Source organism: Carassius auratus, chromosome 31 (genome assembly GCF_003368295.1).
Source record: "Carassius auratus strain Wakin chromosome 31, ASM336829v1, whole genome shotgun sequence".
NCBI lineage: Eukaryota > Metazoa > Chordata > Actinopteri > Cypriniformes > Cyprinidae > Carassius > Carassius auratus.
The window spans coordinates 13,783,150-13,800,005 of NC_039273.1; the positions used below are offsets into that span (position 1 = coordinate 13,783,150).

Here is a 16,856-nt window from a genome sequence, read left to right on the forward strand (position 1 = left end):
CTGTGTGTTATACCACAGAGCACATTTCTCATTTCAAAACCACATTTCAAACTAGGATTTTACAGCCTTACAGTTGGCTATTGCATTTGCCCCAAGCCCTTTTTTGAGCATGAACTTCCATTTTAATTTGATGGACTTGGTACGTTGTATTACTATATGGTACATAATTTTATCCCTCAAGTCCTGATGACCTGCTGACTTAATACTTGCTTTTTAAATAGTTCACTCAAAATTAAAACGTTCATAATTTACTCGACCTCATGTTCCAAAATTGTATGCATTTCGTTTCTTCAGTGGAACACAAAAGATATTTTGAAAAAGGTCTGCATTTTGACCCCTTTATCCCACTATATGTGTTTGTTTAAATAGATGGTGCTCTCTATGGTGAGATTGTGCTTTGGTGTTAGCGTTCCTATCATTATCTTTTGTGAAGAAATAGTTTCCTGTTATTTATTTGCATGTTGTCAAATGAAATGGCTGAGGTGTTAAAGTTTCAGTTGTGCTGATGCTCTCTTTCTCTGCTCATAGATCCGGTGTTTAAGAGGGCAGCAGGGCTTACACGAGCAACCCAGTTTTGATGGGATTCATATAGTCAATCACTATGGAGGGGACAATGAATCCTACCAGTCCTCTGATGAAGACGGAGTGAAGCTGTCACCCCAGCTGAGCAGACATCAGGTTAGAGGCCGGAACACACTACATCCAAACCTGGAGGACTCAGAAAGTGAGGGTGATGAGGAAGGAGATGCCCTACGACTTAGTGTGCCTTCAAATGTCAGCCATAAGACGACAACAGTGTGATCATCAGGATTGGTCAGACAAACTGCCTTCAAAGTTCTGGGAAGGAGAGCATGTTTGTAAGCTCGTCCTTTAAATCTGCCTGCGGCGTTGAGCATGGGACTCAAACCGGAGAACTTGACAAGCCTTATGGAGTCATATCTTTCTTAAGGTCATGGTTTACATCTGAATTTGTTTTGTTTTTGCCAAAATGCGTCAGATGTATGTCCTGGCACTAGGTTTTAATTTTAGCTTCAATAAGGACGACTAATGGGCCACTTTAGGCTCTTTGAGACCCTTGTAATAAAAATCAACATTTTGTGGCATGAGATTCCCAAACCTTAAAAGGGGGTGTTTCTAATACCCCATGTTTTTTTTTTTTTTTTTCACATTACGAGAAACTTTTTTTGTATAGTGTAGTGTTTTAAGCATTAAGAATTTGCATCCTCATAGCTTTTATTTTATTTTTTTAACCTTTTTTTTTTTTTTTTTTTTTTTTTACGATAAGACCATGTGAAGCCAGTGAACACATCTCTTTTGAGGGAAATGTATTACGGAACACTATCATCTTTAAATGCACATTAAACTGTTCCATATTAATACAGTGGTGTCATATCTACAGTAAAGTTAGCAAGCCTTGTTTTCCTGGCATGAATTACATGATTGGGTCTTGAACTCATGAAGTGTGGGTCAACGAACCAGCATCTTTGTAAATATGTACATGTTTCGATTTTTTTTTATCTCCATTATTACTTGAAAATATGTATTCAATGGAAGTAGTGTCTATATTGTAATGTATTGTACAGTTTAGTTGAAAGGGATGTATTACTGAATTTGGGAGGTCTTTTGGAGGCAACACCTTTTCCTGGCACACTGCTATGCAGTAACATTTTATGTACTGTAGCTTTGACCTAGTCAGTTCTCCATTTCACAGGATGGAGGTTTTTTTTGTGCCTGGGAAGATACAATGAAATACTTGCTGATTTATAATATTTTCAACAACAGTATGTGGTATGCGGAGTATGTTATGAATCATGATTTCCGGCTAACTGATGGAATTGAATGCAGGGAGAGTTGGCTCTGGAACAATGTTCTCACTTTTCTGGCCTTACTTAAGACAAGCACTCACAGCCATTCAGAGCCAATGAGAATATATCTACACACACACTGTCCCTCCTTTTATATCATATCCGTATTCATACCACCTAGCTTCTGAATCAGTTTGCATTTTTGCACAGATGATATGCATATCACTTAATGGCAATGAAAAATACTACTATTCCCTGTTTATGGCCATATATTTAATCGAGCTTCACTCTACATTGTTGTTCTCTCCTCCATGAGCTTGTATGTCCCAGAGGTTTATTTGAAGACTTTAGAAGTCATCTTCAAGCAAAGGAATGAAATTATTTCTTATCAGTCGGCTATTTATAATGTTTTGCTTGGCTGGAGATGAATAGCACCTGAGAAAACGCCTTAAAACCCATCATGATGGATGTAAAGTTGGTAAACTATTTGCCCAGCTTTTAAAATTTCACCTACAGAATAAAGACTTTGCAAAACGACCTTGCCAAGCACACAACACTAAAGTAAAAACATTATTGAATATAAACTAAAACCTTCCAGTGAATCCCTGTGGAATGCTCATGTGGGCATTGGAGGCTTTACCGTTGACAATGCAAGATAGGCCTATGTGTTGAAGCTGGACATGTTGGACACACAATAAAAATATAAATCAATAGTTTTTTAACTAATGTCATGCTGTGTTTGCTATTTCCCATGCAGGAGCAGAATAAAAAATTTAAGTCTTTAAAAATGAAAAACTTTTTTTTCTCCATTATTTATATATATATATATTCGAAATTCGTTTATTTAGAAATCAAGAAAGAATGAAAAATGTCACCAATGTTTGGACGTGTATTTTAGTCCTGTTTTGTGCTAGATTTATTTATTTAATTACATTTTATGTAACTCATGTCTTACAGGACAAATAAAAAGCATTCACGCTTCAAACATTAGCGTTCAATAAACAGCTGCTACAGCCTTCCTTACACCGGAGGATTACTATTGAGACGTGTTGAAAATAACGGTCAGGAAGTTTTTTTTTTTTCGTCTGCTCTTACGTCTAAAACTCATGAGATGAGATGGGCTGTGCACTCTTTGCCTTAAACCAACACACCACGACTGTGCTGAATTCATCTTGCAACGAATTGCGTGATCAGGTAAGCACTGCAAATTCCTGTTGGCAAATGAGCCCTTGTCAAATTCAAAGTGATTGATCGATTATTAAACAATTCTTAAATCAGGGTTTCGCTAAGAGCAAAATCACAGTTCGCGCGTTTCCATCTTTGCATGAAGTTTCGAACCGTATTCACGAATTTAACATTAATAGAACTGATTGACTCATCTCAGCATTGTTTTATCAGTGCAAATGTGAACGATTTCATTTGCATCGCTTGGTATTTAGTTGATTACATTTAGTTTGTCAATTAAGACGTACATGAAGGAACAGAAAGAAAAAAAACTTTGCGTTACGCGTTTTGATATAACCATGGTTGTACGTTGTTCTGAGAAATAGCCTAATATTTTCTCTCGTAGTTTCTTTATAAATAACCAGCATGCTGTAGGCTATATTTAGGATTACATTAAAAATTAACAAGAAAAGCAACAAGACTACGGTCAGGATTTTTGTTGTCACTCCATTTTATTCAGAGAGTTAGGCTACTTAATGTGTCCTGACAGATTTCATTGGGAACAGCATAAAATAATTTATTTATTTTTTTCCCTTTAGCCTTCCGTATTAGCCTAAAGTCCGTTTTCTGTCACTTATACGGGTAAATAGCTAGAATTGTATGATTCTCAAGTAAAAGTGAGATCATGTTTGAACATCAGTCAAGATATTGCATGCATTATCATATCTACCGGATGCCCCGAGATGGCAGGTCTAATCGACGGAGGGCACATTGCGCTTTGATTTCCTGCGCTTTGCTGTTGGCAAGAACTGACAATCTCCACTTCAGATCCTGCACTGAGCGATTGTAGGTAGCCTATCAGTGTTCTGATGGGCGAGACAGACTTCAGATATCCATACAGGTTGGTTAAAAAGTGACCGAACATGTAACGTTACAAATTAGTTGAAGCAGTAAGTAACTTTCAATTACACGGTTCGCTCACATCAATTTACAGCGTTCTCCCTGTTTACTACACACTCCAATACTGCGCAAGTGAAGCGATTCATTTTAAGGAGACGTCTGCGAGTCAAAGGCAGGTGAGACCGACTGATGCACTGACTGTCTGCCGCACGCTGTGTCCACGACAGATCACCAGCGTCCACTCCGAACAAGGCAGCTCTGTTCACTGAGAAGCCACGAAACTCGAGAACACCGTGACCCCGCTCGCGTGTGGACCGCTTTATTTCAAGGCTACAAAAACCAGGTTTTCCTTTATCATTTCGATTAATAAACCCATAATCAAATTCTAGAGCAGCATTTTAAGGTATTTAACTTTAAACAGCATTATAGCTAATCTCGGCTGTGAACTAGACTTCATTTTGTTGATTTCTATTTTAAAATAAATAGGCCTACGCTAATTCTTAAAAAAAAGGTTATTAGTCTAGGCTATTCAGAATGTAACTTCAGAAAAGGATTCAGTTGAGCCATCTCAAATGTTTAACATGCTATAGCCTATTAGTAGCCTACGCGTTCAAAACTTTATAGTTTATATTGTTCATTTGTTCTGTAGTTTGGGCATTGCGCTGAATGTGTTTATTAGAAAGATCATTTAATGCTGATATTTCTACAAATGTCCATTTTAAATGATTTTTGTTTTCTTTACAAAATCATAACAGGGTTCACTGGGTTTGACAGACGTGACAAAACAAGATAAAGTCATTAAGAGAGGAGACCTGAAGGTGTGATTGTGATGACGTTTAGTCTGTCATGAGCTCTAAAGCAGTTGTACATGAGGGGGCGGGGTGGCGATAACAAAGATGACACGTCTGAAACTATATGAAACAAAATCCAGAATTATAGAATAAATACAAAACGCTTTTCTAATTAAATGTTTATTTTTTTTATTTTTTTACATTTTGCTAATACAGAAAACGAACAAAGGATATATTTTAAAATAAAATAGCTTACATTTTAAACTCAATTTTTGATGCTTAAAGAAAAATGCCTATAAGCATTTACATTAATATTTACACAATAAGGACACAAAATGCACCCTTGTGGATTATCCATCGATTATATCCATATTGTTAACTAAACAAACAAAAAATATGTTAACAGCTAATCATTAATGCACGAGCCTGCACAAATCTATCGAGAAGGCGCAGGCTGGGTAGCCGTCTCCGCGTTTCCTCTCCCCCTGCAGCTAGGGATTGAGTAACACGTTGATAAAACAGTGTATCACTTATCCTGATCTAGCCACGGTTCCCCCCGGACCTGTCTGTCCTCTCGTGGAGGGGCGGACCAATCACAGGCCTCAGGCTTGGTAGTTGTTCCTTTAAAGCACCTGTCTTCATAACACCTGGCAGACGAGAGAAGTGCTTCATGCATGTCCTCTCCACAGACGCGCTGCTCAACCAATGGTCTTCAAATCTTTTCAGAGATAAAAAAGCCGCCGCATCCGTGGAGCTGACAGATTGCCGGATCTTCACTAATGACTGAGGACATAGGAGGAAGAAACCACAGGAGACACAATGCCTAGGTCTTTCTTGGTGAAGAGCAAAAAAGCTCACAGCTACCACGAGCCGCGATCTTTGGAAGATGACCACAACAGACTTGATACTATTTTAGCTCATATATGTGCAGGTATGTCAAAATTATATAAATCTGCTGATAATGCGAAATGCATCGCAATTATCAAACATGTCGTCAAACAAAAAGTGTGTGTGTGTATAGCCTATTAATTTAACCATACCCTATAACCCTTTTATTATATCTATTTTTATAGCATATATATATAGACTTCATCTATGAGAATGTTGTGAGATAAATGTTTTATATAGGCCTAGCTGTGGTTTTTGTGGTTTTACGGGAAAAAATAATCTCCTAACAGAAAGCAAAACTTCAGATGAGTGCTGTCCGGATGTCCTGACCGGTGACACGACTGGCGCTTGTTCCCCGGACTCTCACCTGGTGGATCACGCGGATCTTTCCTCGAAGTCTCCTCTCAGCAGTGACGGAAGCGTGTGCGACCGCTCCTCAGATTACGAAGACTTCTGGCGACCTCCATCACCATCAGCATCACCGGGTACTTTACATCTCTTAACGTGTAGATATAGGCTAGCTATCTGAAGCTCATCAACTTGGTCTACAGTGTGAATGCATGATTTAGTTTGTGTGTGTGTGCGTGTCCGTTATATGGCTAGGCCACATCATTCTTTTGTTTATGAATATACTTGTCAATCTGTTTTTTTTTTACCAAAACATTTTACCTGGTGGAAATTATTTGCACGAGGTAGTAACGTTATTGGGCAGCTTGGGCACGTTTCATTTGTTTCGGGTCATACCGGACGGAATTAACACAACAAAAAAAATATGAGCGTGATTTTACCAATACAACATGTTCCTGAATCTGCATCCTTGTTGATCCTGGAACAACATTCCAATAAACTAATCAGAATCGAGAGATAACTTTTAAGGAAATATCTGTTTTAGGCTTATGATCGGATTTAGGTGCTTCTACACCCTTGTTTATCAGCTATCATTTCACACTGATTTTAGGAATAAATTATGGGTAGGGTTAGGTCTTTATTTTTTGGACAATAATGTTGATCCAAGAACATGTCTTACCTGCAAAAATCACGGCGACCGCAAAAAAATATGATTAAAAAACGTTTGTGTTTCATTTTAAAAGTATTTAAGATATTTTCGAATTTAACATTAACAGAATTAGGCATAAATTGCACGTAACATTAATTATAAATTACTTAAAACAATTAAACCCTGTGCTACACTGCTACTGTAATTCTAAACAGTTTTATTTAAAACTTAAGATTTTTTTTTTTTTTACAGAGTCAGAAAAGTCCTTTTCACCCTCTGGTGAAGAAACGCATCCCTTCACCGTCCCCTTCAGGCCTTACGCGTGGAGCAGGTACTCGGGATGTGAAATCCGACAGCTGGTCCAGCATACTCTCAACCATCACCGCTCTCCTCCAGCCTATTACAGCGATCGCGTGGTCGAGCCCTCTCTCTTCAACGAAAGAGGATCTGGTGCTACCATTTACAACAGTTATGGTTCCACTGCCACCCTGTTCGAGCGCGCCACTGCCTCTGGACTTTATGATGACAGCAGCATACTGGGAAAAGGAACTGAGATGAAATCCAGCGCTGATGTGATGTGTAATCGACTCCTGCTAAATGGCGCATTCAAATGTATAAAATGCAGCAAGGTAATGTAGCCGATCTAGCGCAAACAGCTCGCTCGGATTTTTATAAAATCACGATTAGACATTGTTCAAGGTAGTCCTCTCTGTTCCACAGGTGTTCTCCACACCGCATGGCTTGGAAGTTCACGTTCGGAGGTCGCATAGTGGAACAAGACCTTATGCTTGCGACATCTGCGGGAAAACGTTCGGACACGCGGTCAGTCTGGAGCAACACAGAGCTGTTCACTCACAGGTAAAGCGCTCGGATTGTGTTCTTATTTCGGGCAATAATGAAAACCGTTTCTAAAAGAAACCGATTGCATGCGAAAATGTTCTAAAAACAAGCATTTCATCCCACAGGAGAGAAGCTTTGATTGTAAAATCTGTGGGAAAACTTTTAAAAGATCATCTACTTTGTCCACGCATCTCCTCATCCACTCCGACACACGGCCCTACCCGTGCCAGTACTGCGGAAAGAGATTCCACCAGAAATCAGATATGAAGAAACACACATTCATCCACACAGGTGAGCCAAATGTAAAGAGCTTGATCTATATAGGCTACATAGACCTTTGACGGAAAACGCTGACGTGTGGATTTTCTCTCCCAGGGGAGAAGCCACACAAATGTCAGGTGTGTGGGAAAGCTTTCAGTCAGAGCTCCAATCTGATAACACACAGTCGAAAGCACACCGGATTCAAACCGTTCGGATGTGACCTCTGCAGCAAAGGATTCCAGCGCAAGGTCGATCTAAGAAGACACAAGGAAACACAACACGGACTGAAGTGAGGAAACGAGTCCAGGACTTTACCAAACACTACTGGACAACCTTTAAAAGTCTTTTCCATTTAAAAAGCTACAAATGCTTCTTCAGAAAACATTAAATCAGTGTTCAGAGAAGGCGATTTGAAAGCGTTTACATTGGTTTGTAGAGCTGTTTATGCTTTGTGAGATTTGCCTACGAGTCAGCAGCAGGCCAGCAGGTCTGGCAGCTTTCGCGGTGATGTTAGACAGGGGTATCTTGATCCAAATCAATAGCCCGCTGCAGAGACATGCCAGGCATCGTGTCTGAACCCAAAATATTATCACCAAAATAATCAGGGACGAAATATAACCGCCGCGAGAAAGGACACTGTAGGCTATCACCCAAAATATCAGCTGAAGGAGAGAAAAATCAGCGCATCTCATAAGAATGTCACTTTGTTTTCAAGGCTGCGAAGGGAATGCTGGCAAAACAAGCACTACAATAAGACTGCGAGATTTCATCAATAAAAGGACTGTTTGTGTACTATAGCCCAATTAAATGATTTGGCAACATGTCGAAGCCTTTTCCATTCATCATTTTTTTTATTTCTATTTAGATTTCGTTTTCTTTAACGTAGTAGGCTAAATATATTCGATTACATTAAATTAAATTGTCATTTACACTATTTATTGGAATAAAGAATATACAGAGATTTATTTCTAGTGTGTATTTTATCTTTTGTGTGTGTGTGTAATCAAAGTTTGTGTTTCATGCAGATTTATAGAATCTCTGTAGCTAGTGCGCGCAACGAATAACTTCTCGAGCTCAGCAGAGGCTTTTTCATTTCATGTCTGTAAATGAACGTGTTTCTTTATTTTAAATATAGACAGTATTTCATTACTTGTTTAAAATAAAAATGATTTTTTCGAAACAACTTGTTGGAAATTCAAAATGTGTTTCGCAATCAGTGTATATTTTCAAGATAAGAAATATTGGAAAGACCAATAATTAGGTTAACGGGAAATCAATCGTTATTTAATATTAGAGAAACATAGCCTACTATGGAAAAATAAAAATGATTGACTGACAACAGATTGTCAACTTTTCCAACGATTTATTGCACAGCCCGAGAAATTGTCACATTTAGATTTATTCAGCACTCTTCGATTTACACCATTTGTTTTATATTTAAAATAATTTATAATTTACTACAGCAATTCTGAATTACTAGCACAGATAAATTAAGTCATCAAAAACAGGATAAATCTGAACAAAAACACGTTTTTTTAATCGAAATTTAATTTGACCGTTTTAAGATATCACGGATCCAAATGTCGTAAAATCAAACGTCTATTTGTTTTTCTAGCTACCTTATCTGACCGTGAAAATAATTATCCGCTTTTATTTACACTCTAAACACTCTTGGATCTCTACTGTTAACCAAACTGAGTGTAAATAAAGAGCGTTGATTCAGCAGAAACACTTCACCCGCCGAAGGGCGTGTCGCGCATTCTGCTCCTGCAGTCTACATGGCCCTGGGATATAACGAAAACCTTCCAGGGCTCTGGAACAGTCAAAGGAAATAGTGCAAGGGTTAATATCTGTTTCCAACAAAGCAACCGTCCATATATGCCAGATAAGAAAAAAAAAAAAAGTAAATTCCCATTTTCCAAAAAAAGGCTATACCCTCAACAGTCTAGATCAAATTATATATTATACATATAAGTTTTTGTACAGTAGAGAGGACACAATCAAAGAACACCATGCACCATTTAAAAATCACTGACTTTTTATGGCTCAAATCTTACTGCATTTATTCCGTGAAAATGCTGAATATTTTAAAACCCTGAAGATTTGACTGTGGTGAACATGAAAATCCATATTTATTCCAGAGAAAATAGAGGTTAGCACACAGCTGTGGGGTTTACATGTCCTACTGCCATTGGGGAAATCGAACACGCCTGAGGAATTAGGACAATATTTAGTAAGTAATCTGCTCCTTCGTTTTTGACTTTATCAACAGCTGAAAACATTCATGACTGTCAGATTGACAGAATCATTGTAGTTATAGTCCAAGACTTCAATTAAAATAAAAAAATGCATCATTAGTTATTAATATCACTTTTAGAGAATATTACAGTGCTGTGTGTGTGTGGAAGTGCAGTGAGCATATATGGATGTGGTTTTGTACTGCCTTAACATAGGTGTGTATCCCCCTGTTTCAATCCTCTGCAGTTCACTCAAAGGGAAAGTGCAAGCTTCAAGTGGACCATTAGGCCAGGCCAGATTTCAGTGAGGATTTTAAGCCTCCAGGCATATCAAATATGAATACAAGAAGTCCTGAAAAGAGCCCAATCAATTTCAGTGGGCGAGTAATCAGAGCACTTCAGTCTTTAGCTTACACACACACACACACACACACACTCCTGCACTAACAAAAACACAACATAAAGGTTGCAATAATCTGTCTGTTCATTTAAATGTTTAAAGAATTATACATGGAAATATTCACAAGGTGGTGCATTACAGAAGTAAATACATGGCTATTTCATGGTAAGGAGTATCTAAATTACTGTCAGTTACAAATAAAATATGAAGGATTTGAAGTTTTGATTAGGTTTGAGATGAGAGACAAAGTTTTTAATTTAAGAATCGGACAGCAATCCAATTCCTTAAAGCAGCAGTTCACCCAAAATTATTCTGTCAGTTTACTCATCATTCCCATATCATTCTTAACTTGAATAACTTTCTTTTTGCAAACATATAAGCAGATATTCTGATGAAGCAAACAGTTTTGGTTATCACTGACTTCCATTTTAGCAAAATAAAAAAATAAAACACATTTCTCAAAATGTCATCTACACAATGAAAGGCAAAGGTTTGGAATGACATGAGGGTGAGTAATTGTGTATATATATATATATATATATATATATATATATATATATATATATATATATATATATATATATATATATATAAAATCAAACAAAAAAAATATATTGTATTTGGATAAATTATTTCTTGAGCAAATACAACTTTTTTGATGTACGTGCAACACAGTGTCATTTTATTAAGTGTATTTTTATGGCTAATAATTTCAACATATTTAAAGCAGAAGTATCATGGAAGCAATTAAACAGGTTAGGACTGTACGGACCACCTGTAAAACATATATATTTTTTTTTTTATCAAAGATGAATTACTTAGCAGTCCCTCACAACAGTGACAGAAGAAATTCAGGGCGTCTGCACCCCTGTGTTGGGATAGCACTGATAGCACTGGAAGGTCTCAGGGACACAGGGCTCCGATACTGTGCTCTTTTGTTGAGGCGCTTTATTCATTATTTACTTCATCTGAAAAATAGACTGCAAGACAACTGCACAGCTGTCACCAGGCAGTAGGGTGGGGATACAAATTATTCATGATTTTTAGAAAGAAAGGTAGATAGAATAAAGAGAGAGAGAAAACATAACATGCTTGGCACAGATGACAGACCCTCACACGATCCATGAGAAGAACAATTTGCAAAGGTTTTTATGATTTATACTAGATGGATAAATATATATATATATATATATATATATATATATATATATATATATATATATATATATATATATATATATTATTAGAAATTTCAATGTTATGACCATGTATGTGTGTATATGAAATTTTGTATTTGAATGTTATGAAATCTAAAAATGTAAATCAATAAAACAATTCATTAAACTTTTTGTGAACATTTTTTTGCAAGCCCCATACGAATAAGAACACTTTTATAACAGGATATATAATATGCAGAATATCAGCTCCATTGTTTACTTAAAGAGACAAACTGACACACTAAACAAAACAAATAAATCCATGAATTAAAAAGCATTTTCTATAGCAAAGTCTGATTTGCTTTAAACTCAGCATCAGGTTACACCATCAGTCTACTCTTATTCATCCAATTCCAGCTTGACATGACACCTCAGAACAGACTCAGGGGAACAGGGAGCATTTTTCCAGTCTGCTCTGGGATGTCCCGGCTGATCCTGAGTACCACGCTTTTACTGCCTAAACGCCACACACTTTTGTTTTGAAGTCCTTGTTGTTTTCAGGACTGTTTAACAAGGTAAGTCTCCTGAGTCCTGGCACACTCTAAAGTCAGTCCGTCTGAAGAGTCCGCTGGGGTTGAAGTATGTGTGTGAGAGAGAGTGTAAGTGTAGGGGGTCTTAGTAAAAATGGGTAAGAACAGTGGTGATTGGGAGATATTAGACCTGGGTGAGCGGCCAAATGTGAGCTGACGTTTTCCTTCAGGTTTAAGGCTCTGAAAGCTTTTCCATTAGTTATCTCACAGAGGGGCCCACCAACCCCTGCACAGCACGCAGTCGCGTAGAGAGCCCCCACACGCTGCTGAAGATCGCTGCTCATTTAAAGACATGTTTATCTGCTTCATTTAGCATTACATATCACTACCACTATTTGGATGCTAGCTGTCGCTCAAAAGGAGACGCAAATGGATGCTTTATTTGTTTCGGTTTTCTCTGGATCTGTAAAAGTAGAGTTTTAAAACTGTGACCCTGGACCACAAAATCAGTCGTAAGTCTCTGGGGTATATTTGTAGCAATAGGCAAAAATATATTGTATGGGTCAAAATGATAGATTTTTATTTTATGCCAAAAATCATTCGGATATTAAGTAAAGATCATGTTCCATGAAGATATTTTGTAAATGTCCTTCTGTAAATATATAAAAAATTCATGTTTGATTAGTTAAATGCATTGCTAAAAACTTCAGTTGGGCAACTTTAAAGGCGATTTTCGATCTCGACCAAATGTTGTCCGATCCTAACAAACCATATATCAATGGAAAGCTTATTTTTGTCAGCTTTCTGATGACGTATAAATCTCAATTTTGAAAAAAACGAATTACCCTTATGACTGGTTTTGTGGTCCAAGGTCACATATTCTGTTCAAAACACATACAAATGAAATTGTAGACGTGTTAATAGCATGTATGTAATAAAAAGTTTTACAATCAGACAGTTTTACTTACGGATTATGAAAACAGTTTAGTTTAAGTACTAATGGAAAGGATACCTAAAGAAAAATTCTCAACATTTTTGACATTTCCCAGAAATGTACTTCCTCTACCACCATGCATTTATAAGTCAAATTTCCATGACATTATATCTAATTCATCCTGCTATAGGGAGCATTTTCTTTAGCCGGAGTACATCAGTATAGATCTGTTTCATCAACATTTAAAGAGTAATCTAATAGCATATGAATCCTGACAAAAGCACTAAAAGGATTCATGTTAGTAAAAGGTTGAAGAAAAAGAAAGTCTCTGGTCCGAGACAGATACAATGTGACAGACAGGCCCAGGCTGCACAGCTACAGTAGAATTAAAAGCTTTAAAATCTCTTATGTAACAGTCCATGCATTATTTTTGTTTTTTGTTTTGATCTAACACCATTGCCCCGTCCCCAATTCAAGAAAATTTCACGTTAAAATGAGTTTGTAAAGTAATACCTCAGCATATTTTGAGTTTATAACACTAGAATATTATTAGCAGTTATCCATCAATGTCAGCTTAAATCCCTCCTCTATAAAAAACATGATTTTCAAAATAGTGCAATGCAGCCTAAAAGGTTGCGAATTGATACAATCCTCCACTTAACCAGGCCTGACTAAAGCAATGAACCTCTCTGAAAAATTCATAAGATCCATTTCAACAAATACCAAGCCAAGCAAAAAGATGTATCAAACTAGAAGAGAGAAGGAGAGAGGGATGCAGGCAAGCTGATATGTGGAGACTGAGAGAGAGAGAGAGAGAGAGAGAGAGAGAGAGAGAGAAGATGGTGGTGGTGAGAAAAATGATGACAAAAGATTTATTCTCAGTAATGATAAAAAATTTACGTCGAGGCATTCAAGTAAAGTTCCTTTTGATGTTCTGATTTAATGAATGATTTGAGGCCCAGATGTAGGTTTGCTGAAGCCTGCGCTAATGTCTGTGTAGTCATGTGTCACTCTGCAGCACCGTCAAACCGCTGCACTGCTTCTCAACAGATCAAGCAGTCTGCATTGAGTCGGTAAGTACTTCCAAAGTCCCAGAGGTCCAGCATGCACACGCGCTCGCACGTCCTCCTACATAGACGCATTCTGACACTAGACGCACAAATACAGCCCCACATTTGCTCACTAACTCACACACATTGATATGTTCCTGCACTGTTTAAAAGCACTATAGATAAAAGGCTGTTTCATGTAGTTGTGTATGGGAACAGCTGTGATGTTTTTCTGTTTGAATGTGGTTGGTGTTGATTCTCTTATGGGCAGTGAACTGGGAAGGGAACAAAAGAGCAAGCTTCGTCAAAACGAACACAACATGCATTTGTGTACCAGCCACTTGATTTAAAAATATTCTATCCCCCTTTTGTCTAACATGATCTTTGGCGGGTAAATCTCACTCAGTCTAATTGCATTGTGATTGCATTAAATAATAATGGCCCTACGGCTAAGAGAAAAGGGAAAATTATACACAGTAACAGACAAGAGCCAATCCCATGATATAAAACAGTTATGTATTCAACTGAATTGAAGTGTAACAAATCCTTGTTACCAAGTTAACCAGGAATTAATATAGTAAGCAATAATTTTTTCTGACTCTGAAAGCTACCTTTACTCAGTACAACTGTGGGCGTATGCACCTACTACACAAATGACTGTAAAATGTGTTTGTCACACATTAAATACTTCAAAGAGAGAACTTCAAATGTCCAAAATAGAGACTCATTTTGATTCTGTTCACTGTAAGAGACTAAGGCGATCTGAGAGAGCAGCGATACAAAGACAAAGATCTGGGTTGCGGGGGTAGATGAGACTGGCCCTGCTCGTTTTCCCGCTGGTGTATGCTAAATCATTAATGATCACAACCACTACCTGATCTGCTCAAATTAACTTGAGTTTTTCCAACCTGCTTTCCACACAGTCCGGCTATAGATGTTTGCACAACAACAGCATGAAGAGGCAGCTGTGGCTACTGACCTCCAAATCACATTTACTTGATTGATCACATTTGCTTCGTTATAACAAAACTCAAAGTAGAAAAATAAAAAAGGTAATTGTGTTTCAAATAAGAAATAAGTTCACATTGCTAGAGAGAAGTCACACTCAGGTATAGAGTTACAATTATGAGATATAAAGCTGATTTTATGAGAAATAAAGTTGCAATTGTGAGGTGAAGATATGAACTCAGCATGGCAAGATATAGCCACACTGCAAGATTTATTATTACAATATTGATATTGTGAGATGAAAGTGAAGTGGCGTAGGGCCAAGTATGGTGAACCATACTCGGAATTTGGGCTCTCCATTCAACCTATTCAAGTGCACACACACACCTGGAGCAGTGGGCAGCCATATTGCTGTGGCAGCCGGGGAGCAGCTGGGGGTTCAAGGGCACCTCAGTCTTGGTATTGAGAGTGGAAGAGAGTGCTGGTCATTCACTCCTTCCACCGACCATTCCTGCCGCACCCGAAACTCGAACCTGCAACCATTAGGCCACAACTGCACAACAGAGAAAGAAGTCGCAATTGTGAGATATAAAATAAATGAAATAAAATGAGTCAGAATTCCAATAAATTAAATAGACATTAAATAATATACAGTCTAATTATGACAAAGTCCTTTTAAAACAAGTCAGCGGCAGCCATCTTTAAAACGCCTCTCTGGCATGCAAGTGCAACTCCTATCTCTTTGAATGGGGAAACATCAAATCCTCCAAAAAGAAATCTTAAATATAATTACCATTCTCAAATAGCGTTATAAAAAGCTTATTTTTCAGGCTAGACCTGCCAGTGCATGCGCAGTCTTAAGCTGTTTCTATAGCAACCAGGACCTCTAACAGCAGCTGCAGCGACAAGCTGACTTTACAGATTAGCGATTGGCTCTTTCATTCAGTAGGCGGGGCTTCCTGCGATTGAGCGGCCATATTGAGCGTTGCATTTCTCCCCATTCAAAACTATATGGAGTGACCTGTCTTGGGTATTATTCTATAGTCTTTGATTATAATGATATTATATTCAATATTATATTATATTTCAATAGCATTTAGCGTAAAGTTACAATAGTTTTTTTTTTGGAAACAGTCTTTCATACATATGTTCTCTGTCTGTTGTGGTCAAAAATTTGGGCCCAAATTTCTGACAAAAGACCAAAATCATACCGCTTGAATATTTTCAAAAGCTCAATAAGTGTTAATAAAAACTGTCACAATTTACACTTCACAAGTTATGCTGTCGATTAAAAGTTAAACTAATAAACAAATAAAACAATGATCTATTGACCTAAATGAGGTTTTTGGCAGGAGGAATACAAAATTAAAACGTGTACGTGTACTCGGGGATAAAAGGAGAGAGGGAGGGGAGAGAGAAAAAAAATGCCTAAAAGCTTCCATCACCTCATTAAAATCATGGGAACCAGTACACAGTGTGTCAGCATCTCTAAACACCAGAGAATGAGCAGACTGACAAAATTGCTTTGACAGCCGGTTCACATGTAACATCCCAGGCTCTCCTGCCATTGGGGGTTGCCTACAGAGATGAAGGCACAGGGTACCCAAGCACACAAGTGGACTCAGCCGTGCTGGTGAGCATGGTATTGATCAAAGCCAGACGGGGTGTATCTCCTTTAGAAAAGAAGCCAGTGATATCCTTGTCAATTAACGTTCCCACACTGTACGTATTGATTTGGAACAACTCAACACAGGTAATAGCCATCAAAATGGCGATTTACAAAAAGGCAAGCAGGCATCTGCAATAGAAGCACCTGTATAGTTGTATGGATCTGCTGTATTCCCCCCCCCCCTTCCACCCCCCCCCCCCCCCCCCCCCCCGTGGTCATAATCACTATGACAGCAGTCAGAAGAACTAACATTTTACAGATGCTGCTGCTGTCTGGAAGATCGAGC

At 37.9% G+C, this 16,856-nt stretch overlaps 2 protein-coding genes across 10 annotated transcripts in view; both read left to right on the forward strand.

Annotated features, from left to right (window-relative positions):
* Positions 1–2,600, forward strand: part of LOC113050603 (ecotropic viral integration site 5 protein homolog) — a 53,517-nt gene extending 50,917 nt beyond the window's left edge. For 7 of the 8 annotated variants that reach the window (XM_026213741.1, XM_026213746.1, XM_026213748.1 and 4 more), the window contains one exon: positions 529–2,600. In XM_026213741.1, coding sequence (XP_026069526.1) covers positions 529–801 — 273 coding nt within the window. In that variant the 3' untranslated portion in view covers positions 802–2,600. The remainder of the gene's footprint in view (positions 1–528) is intronic. The other variant, XM_026213749.1, reaches the window with a different exon arrangement.
* A 296-nt stretch (positions 2,601–2,896) lies between these two features.
* Positions 2,897–8,606, forward strand: gfi1ab (growth factor independent 1A transcription repressor b). 2 transcript variants are annotated; one of them, XM_026213751.1, is made up of 8 exons: positions 3,040–3,870; positions 3,964–4,212; positions 5,387–5,591; positions 5,839–6,033; positions 6,798–7,174; positions 7,266–7,403; positions 7,511–7,676; positions 7,761–8,606. In XM_026213751.1, exons 3-8 carry the CDS (start codon positions 5,480–5,482, stop codon positions 7,937–7,939), a joined length of 1,167 nt encoding a protein of 388 aa, XP_026069536.1. In that variant the 5' UTR covers positions 3,040–3,870; positions 3,964–4,212; positions 5,387–5,479; the 3' UTR covers positions 7,940–8,606. The 2 variants fall into 2 exon arrangements, with proteins under 2 accessions (XP_026069535.1, XP_026069536.1); XM_026213750.1 differs by lacking the exons at positions 3,040–3,870; positions 3,964–4,212 and adding an exon at positions 2,897–2,999.
* The last annotated feature ends 8,250 nt before the right edge of the window (positions 8,607–16,856 follow it).

What these genes read in the sequence shown, in the direction of transcription:
- gfi1ab (XM_026213750.1), top strand. Translation starts at nt 5,480, where the DNA reads ATGCCTAGGTCTTTCTTGGTGAAGAGCAAAAAAGCTCACAGCTACCAC. An exon ending in ATCACCATCAGCATCACCGG is followed by an intron (nt 6,034 to 6,797) that starts GTACTTTACATC and finishes TTTTTTTTACAG; the next exon opens with AGTCAGAAAAGTCCTTTTCA. An exon ending in AATGTATAAAATGCAGCAAG is followed by an intron (nt 7,175 to 7,265) that starts GTAATGTAGCCG and finishes TCTGTTCCACAG; the next exon opens with GTGTTCTCCACACCGCATGG.